This window comes from Phascolarctos cinereus, unplaced genomic scaffold, assembly GCF_003287225.1.
Source record: "Phascolarctos cinereus isolate Bilbo 61053 unplaced genomic scaffold, phaCin_HiC Scaffold_5;HRSCAF=322, whole genome shotgun sequence".
In the NCBI taxonomy this organism is placed as follows: domain Eukaryota; kingdom Metazoa; phylum Chordata; class Mammalia; order Diprotodontia; family Phascolarctidae; genus Phascolarctos; species Phascolarctos cinereus.
This window is the reverse complement of record NW_027555958.1, coordinates 20,802,122-20,815,147: the sequence shown is the minus strand read 5'-3', so window position 1 is coordinate 20,815,147 and position 13,026 is coordinate 20,802,122. Positions and strand designations below refer to the sequence as shown.

At 46.6% G+C, this 13,026-nt stretch overlaps 1 protein-coding gene across 1 annotated transcript in view; it reads left to right on the top strand.

The window, feature by feature from the left end:
* The first annotated feature begins 5,406 nt into the window (after window positions 1–5,406).
* Window positions 5,407–13,026, top strand: part of METTL27 (methyltransferase like 27) — a 19,169-nt gene continuing 11,549 nt past the window's right edge. Inside the window, 5 exon segments of the mRNA XM_078155443.1 lie at window positions 5,407–5,502; window positions 6,664–6,831; window positions 7,100–7,157; window positions 9,887–10,038; window positions 12,978–13,026. The exon segment at window positions 12,978–13,026 is cut by the window's right edge and continues 23 nt beyond it. Of these exon segments, the coding sequence (XP_078011569.1) occupies window positions 5,407–5,502; window positions 6,664–6,831; window positions 7,100–7,157; window positions 9,887–10,038; window positions 12,978–13,026 (523 nt within the window).

Below are 13,026 nucleotides of genomic sequence, written 5' to 3'. Positions count from 1 at the left end.
AAAAAAAAAAAACGGAATCAGTCTGCAATCCTAGGAAAGAAAAAGGTCTGCTGTGTCCTGTTCCTGGTGACACCATCAAGACTGTCAGATCACTACAAACTTTTTTCCAGATGCTCATTAGCCAACTTCTTAATGATGGGTTCTAGAATTTTGCCAGAAATTGAACTAAAACTCCCTGGTCTTTGCTTTACAGACTCAGCCTCTTCCCCCTCCCCCCCTTTTTTTTTTAATTAGGGCATCTAGTTTTCTGTAATCCTAAAGCACCGCTCTCATTCCCCACAACCTTCAAAGGCCATTGGCAATGAATGGTCCAGCAATTACAGCTGCCATCCCTTTCATTACCCCTACGGTAGAGTTCATCTGGGCCAGGTGACCCAAACTCATTAAAGATAGCTGGGTGCTCTCTCACTATTTACTCATTTACCTGGATACCAACCCCACTGCTCATTTCTGTTATGTTCATTTCCGGTCCAAAGCTCATTGTCTTTGGCAGACTCTCAAAGGGTGCTAAATTAATTTGCACTTATTCTGTGCATTTTTATATTTTCTTATACATGTGCACGTTATTACACAGATAGAATGTAAGCTCCTTGAGGGCAGGAGCCGATTTTGTTTCTTTATCTCCACTGCCAAGCACAGAGACTGATAGATTGGAGGTACTTAATAAATCCTCAGAAAAGGAAATACAGTAGTACTCAAATACCCCAGTATATCTATGGACCCATTAATGTGGATGTTTTTCCCAAGGATGCAGATCCATGCGTCCAGGAACCCATCCATGCCTGTTCAACCAATGAATCAACCTTGGACTTGTCTTCTCATCTTGGGCAACTAAGCTCAGCATGGAATAAGGAAGACCTGAGTTCAAATCCAGTCTGAGGTGCCAAGTAGCAGTATGACCCTGAACAAGTCATTTAACGCTGTCTGCCTCAGTTTCCTCAACTGTAAAATCAAAATCATAATAGAACCTATCTCACAGGATTGTTGTGAGGCTCAAATGAGATAATATTTGTAAAGAGCTCAGCACACATGCTTAAAAAATGTTTGTTTCCTTCCTTTGGCAAACACACTAAGGTAACAAAAGCAGATATTTGACTATACTGGGAAAAAGAGAAGGATCAAAGAAGGAATCGGCCCCATGCTCCAGTGAATGGGCCAATGGTAATTTCTGAATCAAAATGAGTTGACCAGCCAGCCGGCTCTGCCCTCTCACTGATATCATCGTTATCCCACCCTCCTGGGGAGGCCAAGCTCTCCTTTGGTCTTACCTTTGTTCTTACTTTGAGAAATTACCCCCGCTTGTTATCATTAGCCTTCCCAGCCTCGTTCCAAGATTTCACACTCCTGGAACTATGTTTATCGGATGGTCAAACATCTCCACCCAGCATCCCCGACACTGAGCTTTTATCCCCAGCCCGGGGCACTCCACCCTGGGCACTAAGCTCCCCTCCCTAACACTGAGCCCCATTCCTAATCCAGAAGCCTCCGTCTGTGACACTGAGTCTCTACCCTGGACACTAAATCCCGTCCCAAGCACTGAACCCACCAACTCCTGGGTCTTGGCGTGCTTTATTTATATTCTGTTTGACTCTCTGGGATCCAGGGACGGACGAAGCAAAGGAAAATCAATGAATGCTACATGAATAATCAAATTTCAACTAGAAAACTCCTGAGGATAGAATCTTTACTTATATGTAAATGTTTTTACAAAGAAACCTGTAGCCTACTTGACTCTTTCCTACCTTGGGATACTGTTTTTTTAAAGGGGAAGAATTACCAGTGGTATGGGTGAAGGGTCCCAGTTAGGAGGACTGTCCAAGAGGCAGTGAGGCATGTGCAGAGAGATCCTGAAAAAGCACAGGAGTTGACAATTGACCTGAAAGTTGAGGGTGGAGGGGTGAGCATTCCAGTGCCATACCACCCCCTCCTAGGCAGGAAGAATCTAACTAGGTCTGAGAAGTGAGCCTCCAGTCCGAGGAATTCTTTTCAAAATATTGCCGTAAGGCATTTTGTCTTCATATCACAGTTAAATCCGGGAGAGAACAAAGCCCTCTTACCCATCCAGATTGAATGCCTTCCTTGTAACCCCCCCAAAAAGTTAAGCAACTTTATACTAACATCTGGCAATGTATACAACATTCTTCCCTAGAGATCTCCCATTTTACTATTACCGGAAAGAGGGAGGGGATGTTTCAGTATCTGTTTCCAGGGAACTTGGCTGGTTTCTCTTTTTTTTTTTAATAGATTTTTATTGATATTATTTGTTTTTACATCCTTTAGGTTTCACTGTTTTCCTCCCCCTCCCTTCTCCACGCTCTCAGAGAGCCATTCCTTATAACAAAGAATCTTTGACAGAGACTGAGAGAGAGAGGAGAGAGGAGACAGAGACAGATAAAGATAAAGGAGGGAGAGAGAGAGAGAGAGAGAGAGAGAGAGAGAGAGAGAGAGAGAGAGAGAGAGAGAGAGAGAGAGGAGATAGAGACAGATAAAGGGAGGGAGGGAGAGAGAGGGGGGGAGAGAGGGAGAGAGAGAGGAAGAGAGAGAGAGAGAGAGGAGAGAGGAGATAGAGACAGGTAAAGATAAAGGGAGGGAGGGAGAGAGAGAGAGAGAGAGAGAGAGAGAGAGAGAGAAGAGAGAGAGAAGAGAGAGAGAGAGAGAGAGAGAGAGAGAGAGAGAGAGAGAGAGGAGGAGGAGGAAGAGGAGGAAGAGGGGGAGGAGGAGGAAGAGGAAGAAGAAAAGAATCAATACATCAAAAAGATTGGCATTATATGCAATGCTTGGTTCCCGAGAACCTCCCCATCACCTCTCCAAAGGAAGGGGGAAGATGTCTTCTCATGTCTCTTTCTTTAAGCCAAGCTGGTTCTTTATAGTTTTGAAACAGTGAGTTTTGGTAGTTTCGCAGCGCTTGATCTTCCCATTGACATTTTCTCATCACCATGCCTTGTTTTCTTGGCTCTGCTCACTTCACTTTGATGCAGTTTACGTCAGTCTGTCCATGTGTCTTTGGATTCGTTCTGTTCATCATGTCTTCACGCATAATAATACTCCGTGTACCACAATTCATTTAGCCATTTCTCAATTGATGGGCATCTACTTTGTTCCCAGTTCTTTGCGGCCACAAAAATATGATGATAATTATTTGGTATATAGGGAGTCTTTATTTTTATCATTCACCTCCTCAGGGGTTCCTCCTAGAAGTAGAATCTCTGGGTCAAAGGGTATGAACGTTTTAGCCACTCTATTTGAATAATTCCAAATTGCTTCCCAGAATGGCTGTATCACTGTGTAGCTCCACCAATAATCCACCAGTGGGCCTTTCTTCCCCTAACCCCTCCAGCCTTGACTATTTCTCATCTTTTGTCATTGTTGCCAATTTTCTAGATAGGAGGTGAAGCCTCAAGGTTGCTTTGATTTGCATTTTTCTGATTATTAGGAATTTGGAGCATTTATTCATGTGATTGTATATAGCTTGAGATTCTTCTTTTGAGAATTTATTGACCGCTTCTCCACTGGGGAAAGTTTCGTTGATTTTTCAGTGATTTGGAATCCAGCTAACTTTTAAGAATCTTTTCCATTAACGTTATTGTTCTCATCTTTATATCTGTTGCTCTTTTGGTATTGCTTACTTCACTCTGCATCCTTTTGGACCAACTTGCCCAAATTTCTCTGAATTTCTCATACTCTCCCTCAGTGGTATCAAATGCAAATAGAAAAAGAGGCCATTAATCCCTACTTACGTGAGGATCCCTGTGGACCACATGCTGACTGTCATTGGTTAATAATTCACACTGAATGATGATTAATTGATAATAATATTGACTAAGCAGGTTAATTTACTGATGTGACCTATGTTTTATTACATTTTTATTTATTCTGATAAACATTTCCCATTCCATTTTAATTGGGTTCCTGGGGCATTTGGGAGGACCACAGGAAGCATGTTTGACACCTCTGTTCTACATTGCTTCTGAGTCACCCTTCATGTTAGGACAGAAGAGAAAAGGTCACCAGTCACCAGACACATCACAGCCTTGACCTCCGGCCTCCAGGTACAGTTTGGCTTGTGTTGCCTGGGAGCACTAAGATAAAGAGACTGAGGCTGATTGGGGATTGAGGGCTTTGAAAGTGTGATTGAGTGTAAAGATAGGGACGGAGAGAAAGGAAACAGGAATCACAAGGACCTCAAAGGTATAGCTGGTATTGAGCAACTGACTGTGGGGACATGTGTTTCCTCTCCCACAGCAGAACTTTGCTGACAACTCAGTACCAGACAAAGCTCCCTCCCTGACCCTGGCTCCTCTGCCCAGCCCTGGGCCGTCATACCCCTGTGCTGGGCTTCTGGTTGGACTGCAAATGTTGAGCTTCTAAGGCTGAGGACCATGCCACGCAATCTGGCCAGAACCAGCAAAAGAATTGCAAAGGGGGCCTTCTGGTCTCCTCAGCAGCAGCCTTGGGGTTTCTGTCCCCCTTCGTCTGAGATTGCCCCACATGTTTGAATTCCTAGCCATGGCTCTGGGGACTTTACAATCCATGTAGTCCAACCTCATTTTACGGAGTAGGAAATTGAAACCCAGAGAGAAGCAATTTGCCCAAGGTTTACACACGTAAGAGAGACAAGATGTAAACCCAGGCGCTCTGCCTGAAAGTCCTATGGTGTCTCCACTGCACAGGATGAACACTTCCAGCTCCTCCCCTCAGTTCTGCCCATCCCATCCCACCCCACACCCAAACCCCCAACCTAGATTTCCAGGACAGGAACAAGCCTTCTGACTTTTGTGGGATTTGTGATATGAACACTGTGGGTGAAAACAACTAGGAAGGAGGCTCAGGTGTCAGAGCTGTAGGCTTAGCATTAGGATTGGGAATTCAATGTCTAAGGTGGGGGCTCAGTGTTAGGGATGTTGGACCCAGATCTGGAATGGCAGCTCAGTGTTCGAATCATTGTGGGTTTGGTGTCGGGGATCGGGGCTCAGTGCCAGCAAGGGAGTTTTGCGTTAGAAATGGGGACGGAGTCACCGAGGAGACTTAGATGAATTGATCAAGAACCAGGAAAATAATATATACAATGACTATAACATACATGGGGTGGGGGTGGGGGAGAGCCAAAATAAAAAAACTGAACATTGTGAAATTATTACAACCAAGTTTGGTCCGGAGAAGAGATAGGAGAATGTATCTGCCTCCATTTTCTGCCATCATGGTAGACTGTGGGTGAGCTGCTGCATATGCTGTTAGATATGATTCATTGATTTATGTCTTGGTTTTGATTACTGGTTTGGTTTTTCTGCTCTCAGGGTGAGGGAGGAGGAGAATTAAGATGGGAAACGAAAGGGATATAAGAGTAAAATATATAATAAAATCTTTTTAAAGGAATGAGGGCTCAGGAATCAAAATGCAGTGATAGGAATGGAAGCTCAGAATCAGATGTCGGTAAAAGATGGGAGTTCAGTGCCTAGGAAGGTGTTCCAGTGTGAGGTCATCATTGGTGGAGATTGGAGCTCAGTATGAGGCCAGCATCGGTAGAGACTGGGGCTCAGTGGTATAGCCAGGACTAAGCCTCAGGGATGGGAATGGGAGCTCAGGGTCGATAACGCAGGCTCAGTGTTAGGGATGCCATGCTGGCTGAGCATCAGGAATGCGGCTGGAATGGGGCCCCGCTTTCAAGAATGGGGCATTTTTTTTATGGTGGCAAAGAATTGGAAACTGAGGGGATGCCCATCAGCTGGGGAATGGATGAATAAGTTGTGTATGATTGTAATGGGATACTGTTGTGCTATAAGAATTGACAAGTGGGGTGCTTTCAGGAAAACCTGGGGAGACTTAGGAGCAGATACAAAGCAAATTGAGCAGAACCAGGAGAACATTGTACACACTAACAGTAATATTGTAACAATGATCAGCTGTGAAAGACTTAGCTACTCTGATCAAGACAATGATCTAAGACAATTCCAAAGGACACATGATGAAAAAACGTTATCTACCTTGATTGAGAGAGAACTGGTGAACTCTGAATGCAGACTGAAACTTTTTATTTTCCTTGTTTTGTGAGTGTGTGTGTTTTCTGCTGCAACAAATGACTAATATGGAAATATGTTTTGCATGACTTCAGAGATATAATCAATTGCTTGCCTTCTCAAGGGGTGGGGGAGGGGCAGGAAGGAGGGAGACAATTTGGAACTCAAAATTTTAAGAAATGTGATCAAGAATTATTTTAAATTAAATTTTAAATGTAATCAGGAAATGTTTAATGAAATAAATTTTTTAATGTGTTAAACATTAAAAAGAATGGTGCATCTCTGGTGGAGAACAGGGCTCACTGTTTAGGAAAAGGTTAAGTGCTCTAAGTGAGCCTCAGAGTCAGGGATATGGGCTTGGATTCTAAGGGGATCTGAAATAAAGGCTCAGATTACTTTCAAAACTTTGCAGCAGCCACTTGAAGTCTTTAAAGGCAAAAGGAAAGAAAGGGAAAGGTCAATTATAAACCAGTGTTGTGTGTACGGGAGGGAGGGGAGATAGCTTTTGATCTGATTGGTGAGCATTTTTTAACTAAGGGCCAGTCAGCTTTCAAAGGGAGGAAGGAGCCGAGACCCGGACACTCCTCCCCCACCCCATCTGCTCTGACCGCTGGCCTAGATCTGTACCGCTGGGCCCCTTCTGCTCCAGTGCCTGGCAGCCCCACTCCCGCGCCAGACCAGCTGGCTGGGCCTGGGAAGAGGTGAGTGGGTCTCCTCCCCCTTGATTCCCCTGATCCCCAGTACCCCGTGGGAGCCCAAGCAGCACCCACAACGCACACTCCTGCCCCTGCAATCCAGGGAATTTAAACTGCAGAAAGTGAGTCCTGGCCTCCTCCTGACGTCACACACGTACATTTCCCCCCCCCTTCCCCCAGGCTTCTTGGAAGAGGCCTTTGAAATGGGCTTTAAAGAAAGGACTGCAGTTGGACAGAACAAGGCAGGGCATGAGCAATGCTGGGGTCAGAGAACGTTCTAGATCATCTGGACAAAGGATAAGTGGAGGAGAGGAAGATGAGAGAAGACTGGAGAGGTAGAATAGAGTAGAGGGGATGCCAGACATGGGAAGTTTGGCCTTAATTTTTCAGGGGGGCCCTGAAGACATTGGCACAGAGGAGAGCAATGCCCAGATCAGTGTGTGCCCAGGTATGAAGGCTGGGGTTAAGAGAACGAAGACAGAAATATCAATAAGAATCACATGATCAGAGGGACCTCAGGAGGCCTCCAGTTCTTCTGTCTCAGGTTACCTGTTACCCATAAGGAAACCAAAGCCCAGAGAGCTTCGATGACTGGCCCAAAGTCACAGCTAAGTGGCAGAGGAAGGATTTGAATCCAGGTCCAAACATTCCCCAATCTAGCATCCCCTTCCTCCATGCCAGGATATCAATAGTCCAAGATGGCAGCATCCAGCTTTGGACTAAGGTCTGGGGAGTGAGAACAGAGAGGAGGGGATAGATGAAAAAGATGGCGCAGAGATTGAAGCAGATGCTGAGGAGTAGATTGTGTGGGCAAAGTGGAGGCAGGGAAGAATCCAGGCTGACTCAGCCCCACCAAGGGGACTGTTTAACCATGACTCCCCCATCCCACACTCAGGTAGTACCACAGACAGAAAGAGGGACGGCAGAAAGAGGGAAAGAACAAGGCTGATTCAGGATATATCACGTGTGAGGGGCGGCTGGAACAGGCCTGTTGGCAGGCAATTAGTTGGAGGTGTGTGGGTGTGGATCTTGAAAGAAAGGTCAGGGTGAGAGATAATAGTATAGGAGTCAGCTGTTCAGATGTGGCCATGGAAGTAGGATATAGCAGGCTCTGGAATCAGAGGACCTGGGTCCAAATCCCACCTCTGACGATGTCTGCCTGCTTCTCTGATGACTGATTTAGACCATCACTTCATTTCTCTGGGCTTTAGTTTTTTCACCTGCAAAATGAGGGGATTAGACTAGATGACTCTGTGGTCCCTTCAAGCTCCTGATGTATGTGTATATAATGCTGTATCCTCACTGGGCCTTAGTGTCCTCATTTGTAAAATAAGGAGATTGGACTAGATGGTCTTTGGGGTACCTTCCAGCTCTGAATGGGATTACCAAGGAAGAGCAGGGGGGAGAAAAGAAAGGAGAGAGCTAGGAACCAACCACTGGGGACCACCTACCGTAAGGGAGCTTGAAGAGGAGGAGGAGGAGAACCAGGACAGTGGGACGTTGCCGAAACTGCAATGGGAGTTTCCAGTAGAAAGGCGTCAGCCAACAGCTTTAGAGGCTGCAGGGAGGTCAGAGGACAAGAACTAGAAAATGGTTGTGAGATGTGACAATTATAGTCATTTGGTGACCTAAGAGAGAGTGGTTTCCATAGAGTGGTGAGGGTCAAAGCTCACTTGCCAGAGGATGAAGAGACGCTGGGACAGGAAGCCAAGGGCTCAGTCTAGACATTTAGAAGTTTGGCATGAAAGGCCAGGAAAGACGGAATGGCCATGGTGGGATATATGAGAGAGGAGATGCCAGCTGGACCAGGCAGGTAGAAATGGGTTCAAAGGTATAAGTAGCTCTGATGATGTATCAGATTGGCAGATAAGGTGAAATTGGAAGGGGCTTGCCAGATCTATTATGAGCTAGCTAGATGGGAGGATGATCAAGACAGGAAAGAGACAGGCAGGGAGAGAGAAACACAGTAGGGAGAGACGCAGAGACTATGATACTGAGGGACAGAGGAGCAGACAGAGACACCTTGAAGAGGCGTAAGCAGAGATAAAGAGACAGAGGGGAGACAAAGGCACAGAAAATGAGAGAAACAAGGAGAGACATTTTAAGATGCAGAGGAGAATGAGCACATTCTAGGCAAGGGGGCCTAGGGCAAAAGCATGGAGATGGGAAACAGAGAAGGGCAGAAAAGCACAGAGCCCCAGAGAAAGGAGTGCACAGAGAAACAGCAGGATTGAAAAGCCGAGGGGAGCACCCTGAGGGAATCGAACAGGAACTGGGCAGAGACAGCACAGAGCAAGGTCAGACAGAGGAGGAGAAGAGGACACGTGGGTAGAGGGATGGAGAGTGGGGAAGGCTAGACAGCAGGAGGCCAGAGGCCCCCACAGGCATCCAAGAAGGGGAGGCATAGAGGGAAGAGAACACAAGGACAGAAGGAGATGCAAGTGGCCCAGAAAGGGGCTGGTCTGGGGCCCACCTCCTCTGGGGATTGGGCTAGAGGGTCTCATTCCTGCTCCCTGACTTCCCTTCAGCCTGCCCTCCAGCCCCTAGCGCGGGCACAGGCAAACAAGGCCAATGCTGGAAGAACCCTTGGGTCAATCACTCTGAGTCCAGAGGGGGCCAATGGTTCTCATGCAACCAGACCATTGTGCCCTGCCCCCACAGTAACCCATTAGTGACCACGTAGTGAGTCGGCCCGGTCCGAGTCTCATCTGAAGAATAGCAGAGGACAACAGCAGTGAGAGCTGAAAGGGACTGTAGAAGTTAGGAGCCCAAGCCTCTTCATTCAACAAGGACAATATGGAGGCCAGAAAAGGGAAGACACTCCCTCAGAGAGTCAGGATTCAAATCTAGGTCCTTGGACTTTTAAATCCTGTGTTCTCTCTACTATACAACACTACCATGGGCCTACTTTCCTCATCCTCAGGGTGGGTGCCATCATCCCATTTATCCCTCTCTCCAGTAACTGTTAATGGCCACAAGAATTTGACCATAGGTGAGGTGTGCCCGCTAAGGGAGTAAAACCAAACATAATTCTTGAGAAGTTTTTTCTTTCTCTACATCTCACCCCTCAAAGATGTAACCTGACTGCATCAGCTTATAAGTCTGGGTACCATGGAATGGGTATATCAAGGCGAGTGCTGGAGGCTTTGAAACTGTGGAAATCATGACTCCTGAGAGCTCCAGGACTCTGTGAAAAGAAGGGAATTGATCTTTTCTCCCCCAGAAGAAGCCTGCCTCAGGTGAAAGCCTGGATTGGCATTTCCCACAGCATCACTGACCTGAGCCAAAAAATCCGCTTCTGTGACCAGTGGGCTTCTGACTAGGATCAGGTGACCATACCATTTCCTCTCCCCCTCCTCCCATACACAAACACACCTTCCTCCGCCTTCCTCATACATAATCACACATGCACAGCTGAACGTTTCCCAAGCTCCCCTAGGACTGACGAGGAGACAGTTTCTCTCCTCAGACATCCCTCAGGGAAACAGGGGAGACTTGGACTCCATCCTCAAGGAACTCCTGGTCTGATAAGGGAGAAATAGCCCCTGTATTTAGGCGGCCTCTGATCTGATGGGGGAAACACAGTCCCCACCCTCAACGAATCCTGATCTTATAGGAAAAGCCCCATCCTTGCCTTCAGGGATTCCTCAGTCTGATAGAAGAGACAGAGCCTTGTGTGTATGGGGGCATGAAGACTGATGGGAGTCGGTGGGGTGGAGAATGATTGTGTATGGATGCTCACCAGATACAAAAAAAGAAGCCTTGCCTGAGTATAAACTGGTTTGGTTTGGGGGAGGAGGGTGCTATACTTATCTCCCCAAAGTCATGTACACAAAGCAAGTGCTTCATAAATGTTTGTTGAATGAATATTGAAAATTCAGGATATTTCAGCAAAGCATGTTCACGGTCTGAATGTCTATGGACTTTTCCAAATGTCCAGTCTAGTGTTTCTACTTGTGGGATGTCACTATGCTTTCAAAAGCGCCAAGAGTGAACAAGGGGAGTCATGAAGCCTACAAGGCCAGGCAGTCCCTCCTCTAAAGAGGCGTAGACTCTAGATGGTGATGTTGGAACTGGAACAGGTCTTTCACTTATCCCCTTTATTTCACAAAGGAGGAAATGAGGACCAGAGAGAGGTAGTCTCACAGCAGATCACACAGCCGTTCCTAGCAGCAGCAGTTTTCAAACCCTGGTCCTCTGAGGCCACTCTCTGCTGTTTCCATCTCTTACACACACACACACACACACACACACACACACACACACAACACACACACAGAGATGGATAACGATATCAGGCACCAATCAGTGTCCAGGAAGTGCTATCGTTCCTAATTGCAGTTATGATAGAAAAAGAAATTCCAAAGGGCAGAATGAACTCAGGCATCAGGCAAATTGTACAGGCTTTTCAGGGTTGTTGGAAAGTAAACAGGGTGACTAACGTACAAGGATGTTGGAGATGTGCACTGGAGAAACAGAAACACCACAGGCCTTCATTGCATAAGACAAATAGGCGATGAAATCAGACTCCAGGCACATCAGCCCTCCGGGGCCTGGGAGCCTTCTGTAAACTGGAAGTAGCCGAGGACAAGTGGCAGAAGCAGCCTGGCCTCACCTGACGTGTCTGCCTGGGAGCCATCCCTCCCTACTTCCTTCTTTCTGCTGGGAAAGCAGCTCATTGAATTCCTTGGCATGTCACTCGTACCCAGCGCCTGGGCACATCTTTGTCTGCCTCCAAAAAGCATGGGATCGAACAATGAGGCAGGAAGCAATCGACAAGCATTTATTAAGTGCCTACTATGTGCTAGGCAGTGAAGATACAAAGACAACACCAGCCCCTGCCCCCACAAAGCTCATATCTTATCTTGTCTGACCCCTTTCTTCTGACCTCCAGTTGTCTGTTAGAAGGATGTCCCATAGACATCTTCTACTCAGTATGTCCAAGACTGAATCTATTATCTTTTCCCCAAAGCCTTCTTCTCTTCTTAACTTCCTGAAGTCTTCACGACCCCATTTGGAGTTTTCTTGGCAAAGACACTGGAGTGGTTTGCCATTTCCTTCTCCAGTTCAATTGACAGCTGAGGAAACTGAAGCAAACAGGGTGAAGTGACTTGCCCAGGGTCAGTGTCTGAGGCTGGATTTGAACTCAGGAAGATTTTTTGTGTATTCGTGCGTGCACACACACACACATACGCGCGCACGTATGTACATGTTTGTACATAGTTGTTTTTGTGCAGTCTCTTCCATTAATCTGTGAGCTTGTTGGCAGAAGGGAGTGTTTTGCCTTTCTTTTGTATCTCCAGTGCTTAGCAGGGTCCAGCACACAGTAGGTACTTAATAAAATACTAGTTGACTATCAATCAGTGAGAGAGAGCATTGTAAAGTGCCTACTGTGTGCCAAACTGTACTACAAAGACTAAAATAAAATTACTTCAAGGATCTTAGGTTTACAACTAGAATGAGCTCCAAAAGTTGCCTGGTCATAAAGTCATGACATTTTTTGTTAGAAAAGGCCTTCAATCGTCCAGTGCCACCTTGTTTTTTATTCATTGATGAGGAAACTGGGGGGAGGGGGTCATGACAGGGCCAACAGGTTTGTGACAGTGAGTAAGTTCCTGCTGGACATTGTGATCTCTTCCTTCTTTTATGTCCATACTGCAAGATTGTGGTATCTGAATTTTTTATCACAAAGATGAATGAGTCTCGTGATTCAGAGATAAAGGAGACTGGTTTTGTAACCAACATGCTAGAACTTTGAAGCCACAGGGGAAAACCGTGATGGTTCCCTAGATCCCAGCGGTGGGACATAGGGAAAGAAGGGCTGAAAGGCCCTTTCTGAAAGCCCCAAAACCCCCAGAGAGGGCCCTGGCTCAACTCAGGGCCCATCTGACCTGGGCTAGACTTCTTTCTGAATCTAGGTCTCAGCTTCTATAAATGGTGGTGATGGTTGGGCTAAACCAGTTTCCTCATGTGTAAAATTAGGAGTTCGGGCTAGATGGCCTCAGAGGTCCCTACAGCCATGACTTCTGAGGATAGAGCCCAGCCCCCACCGAGAGCATGAGGAGGGAGAAGAGGCCCTTCCCAGGAAGGAGTCCCCACCATGTTTTGAGCTATGTTAGAAGAGCCACCCAACCACTGCAAAAGTGTCCGAGTCAGGTGGGCCCAACCCCAGAAGGCTTCCCAGAGGCAGGGGATTAGAAGAGAGGAACGTCTTCACGTCCAGGAGGAAGAGCTCTGAGATGGGAATGTGTGTCTTTCCATCCTACAGGATGTGGCCATCCTGGATTACCAAGCTCTGCTCCTACATGTGGCCTGTG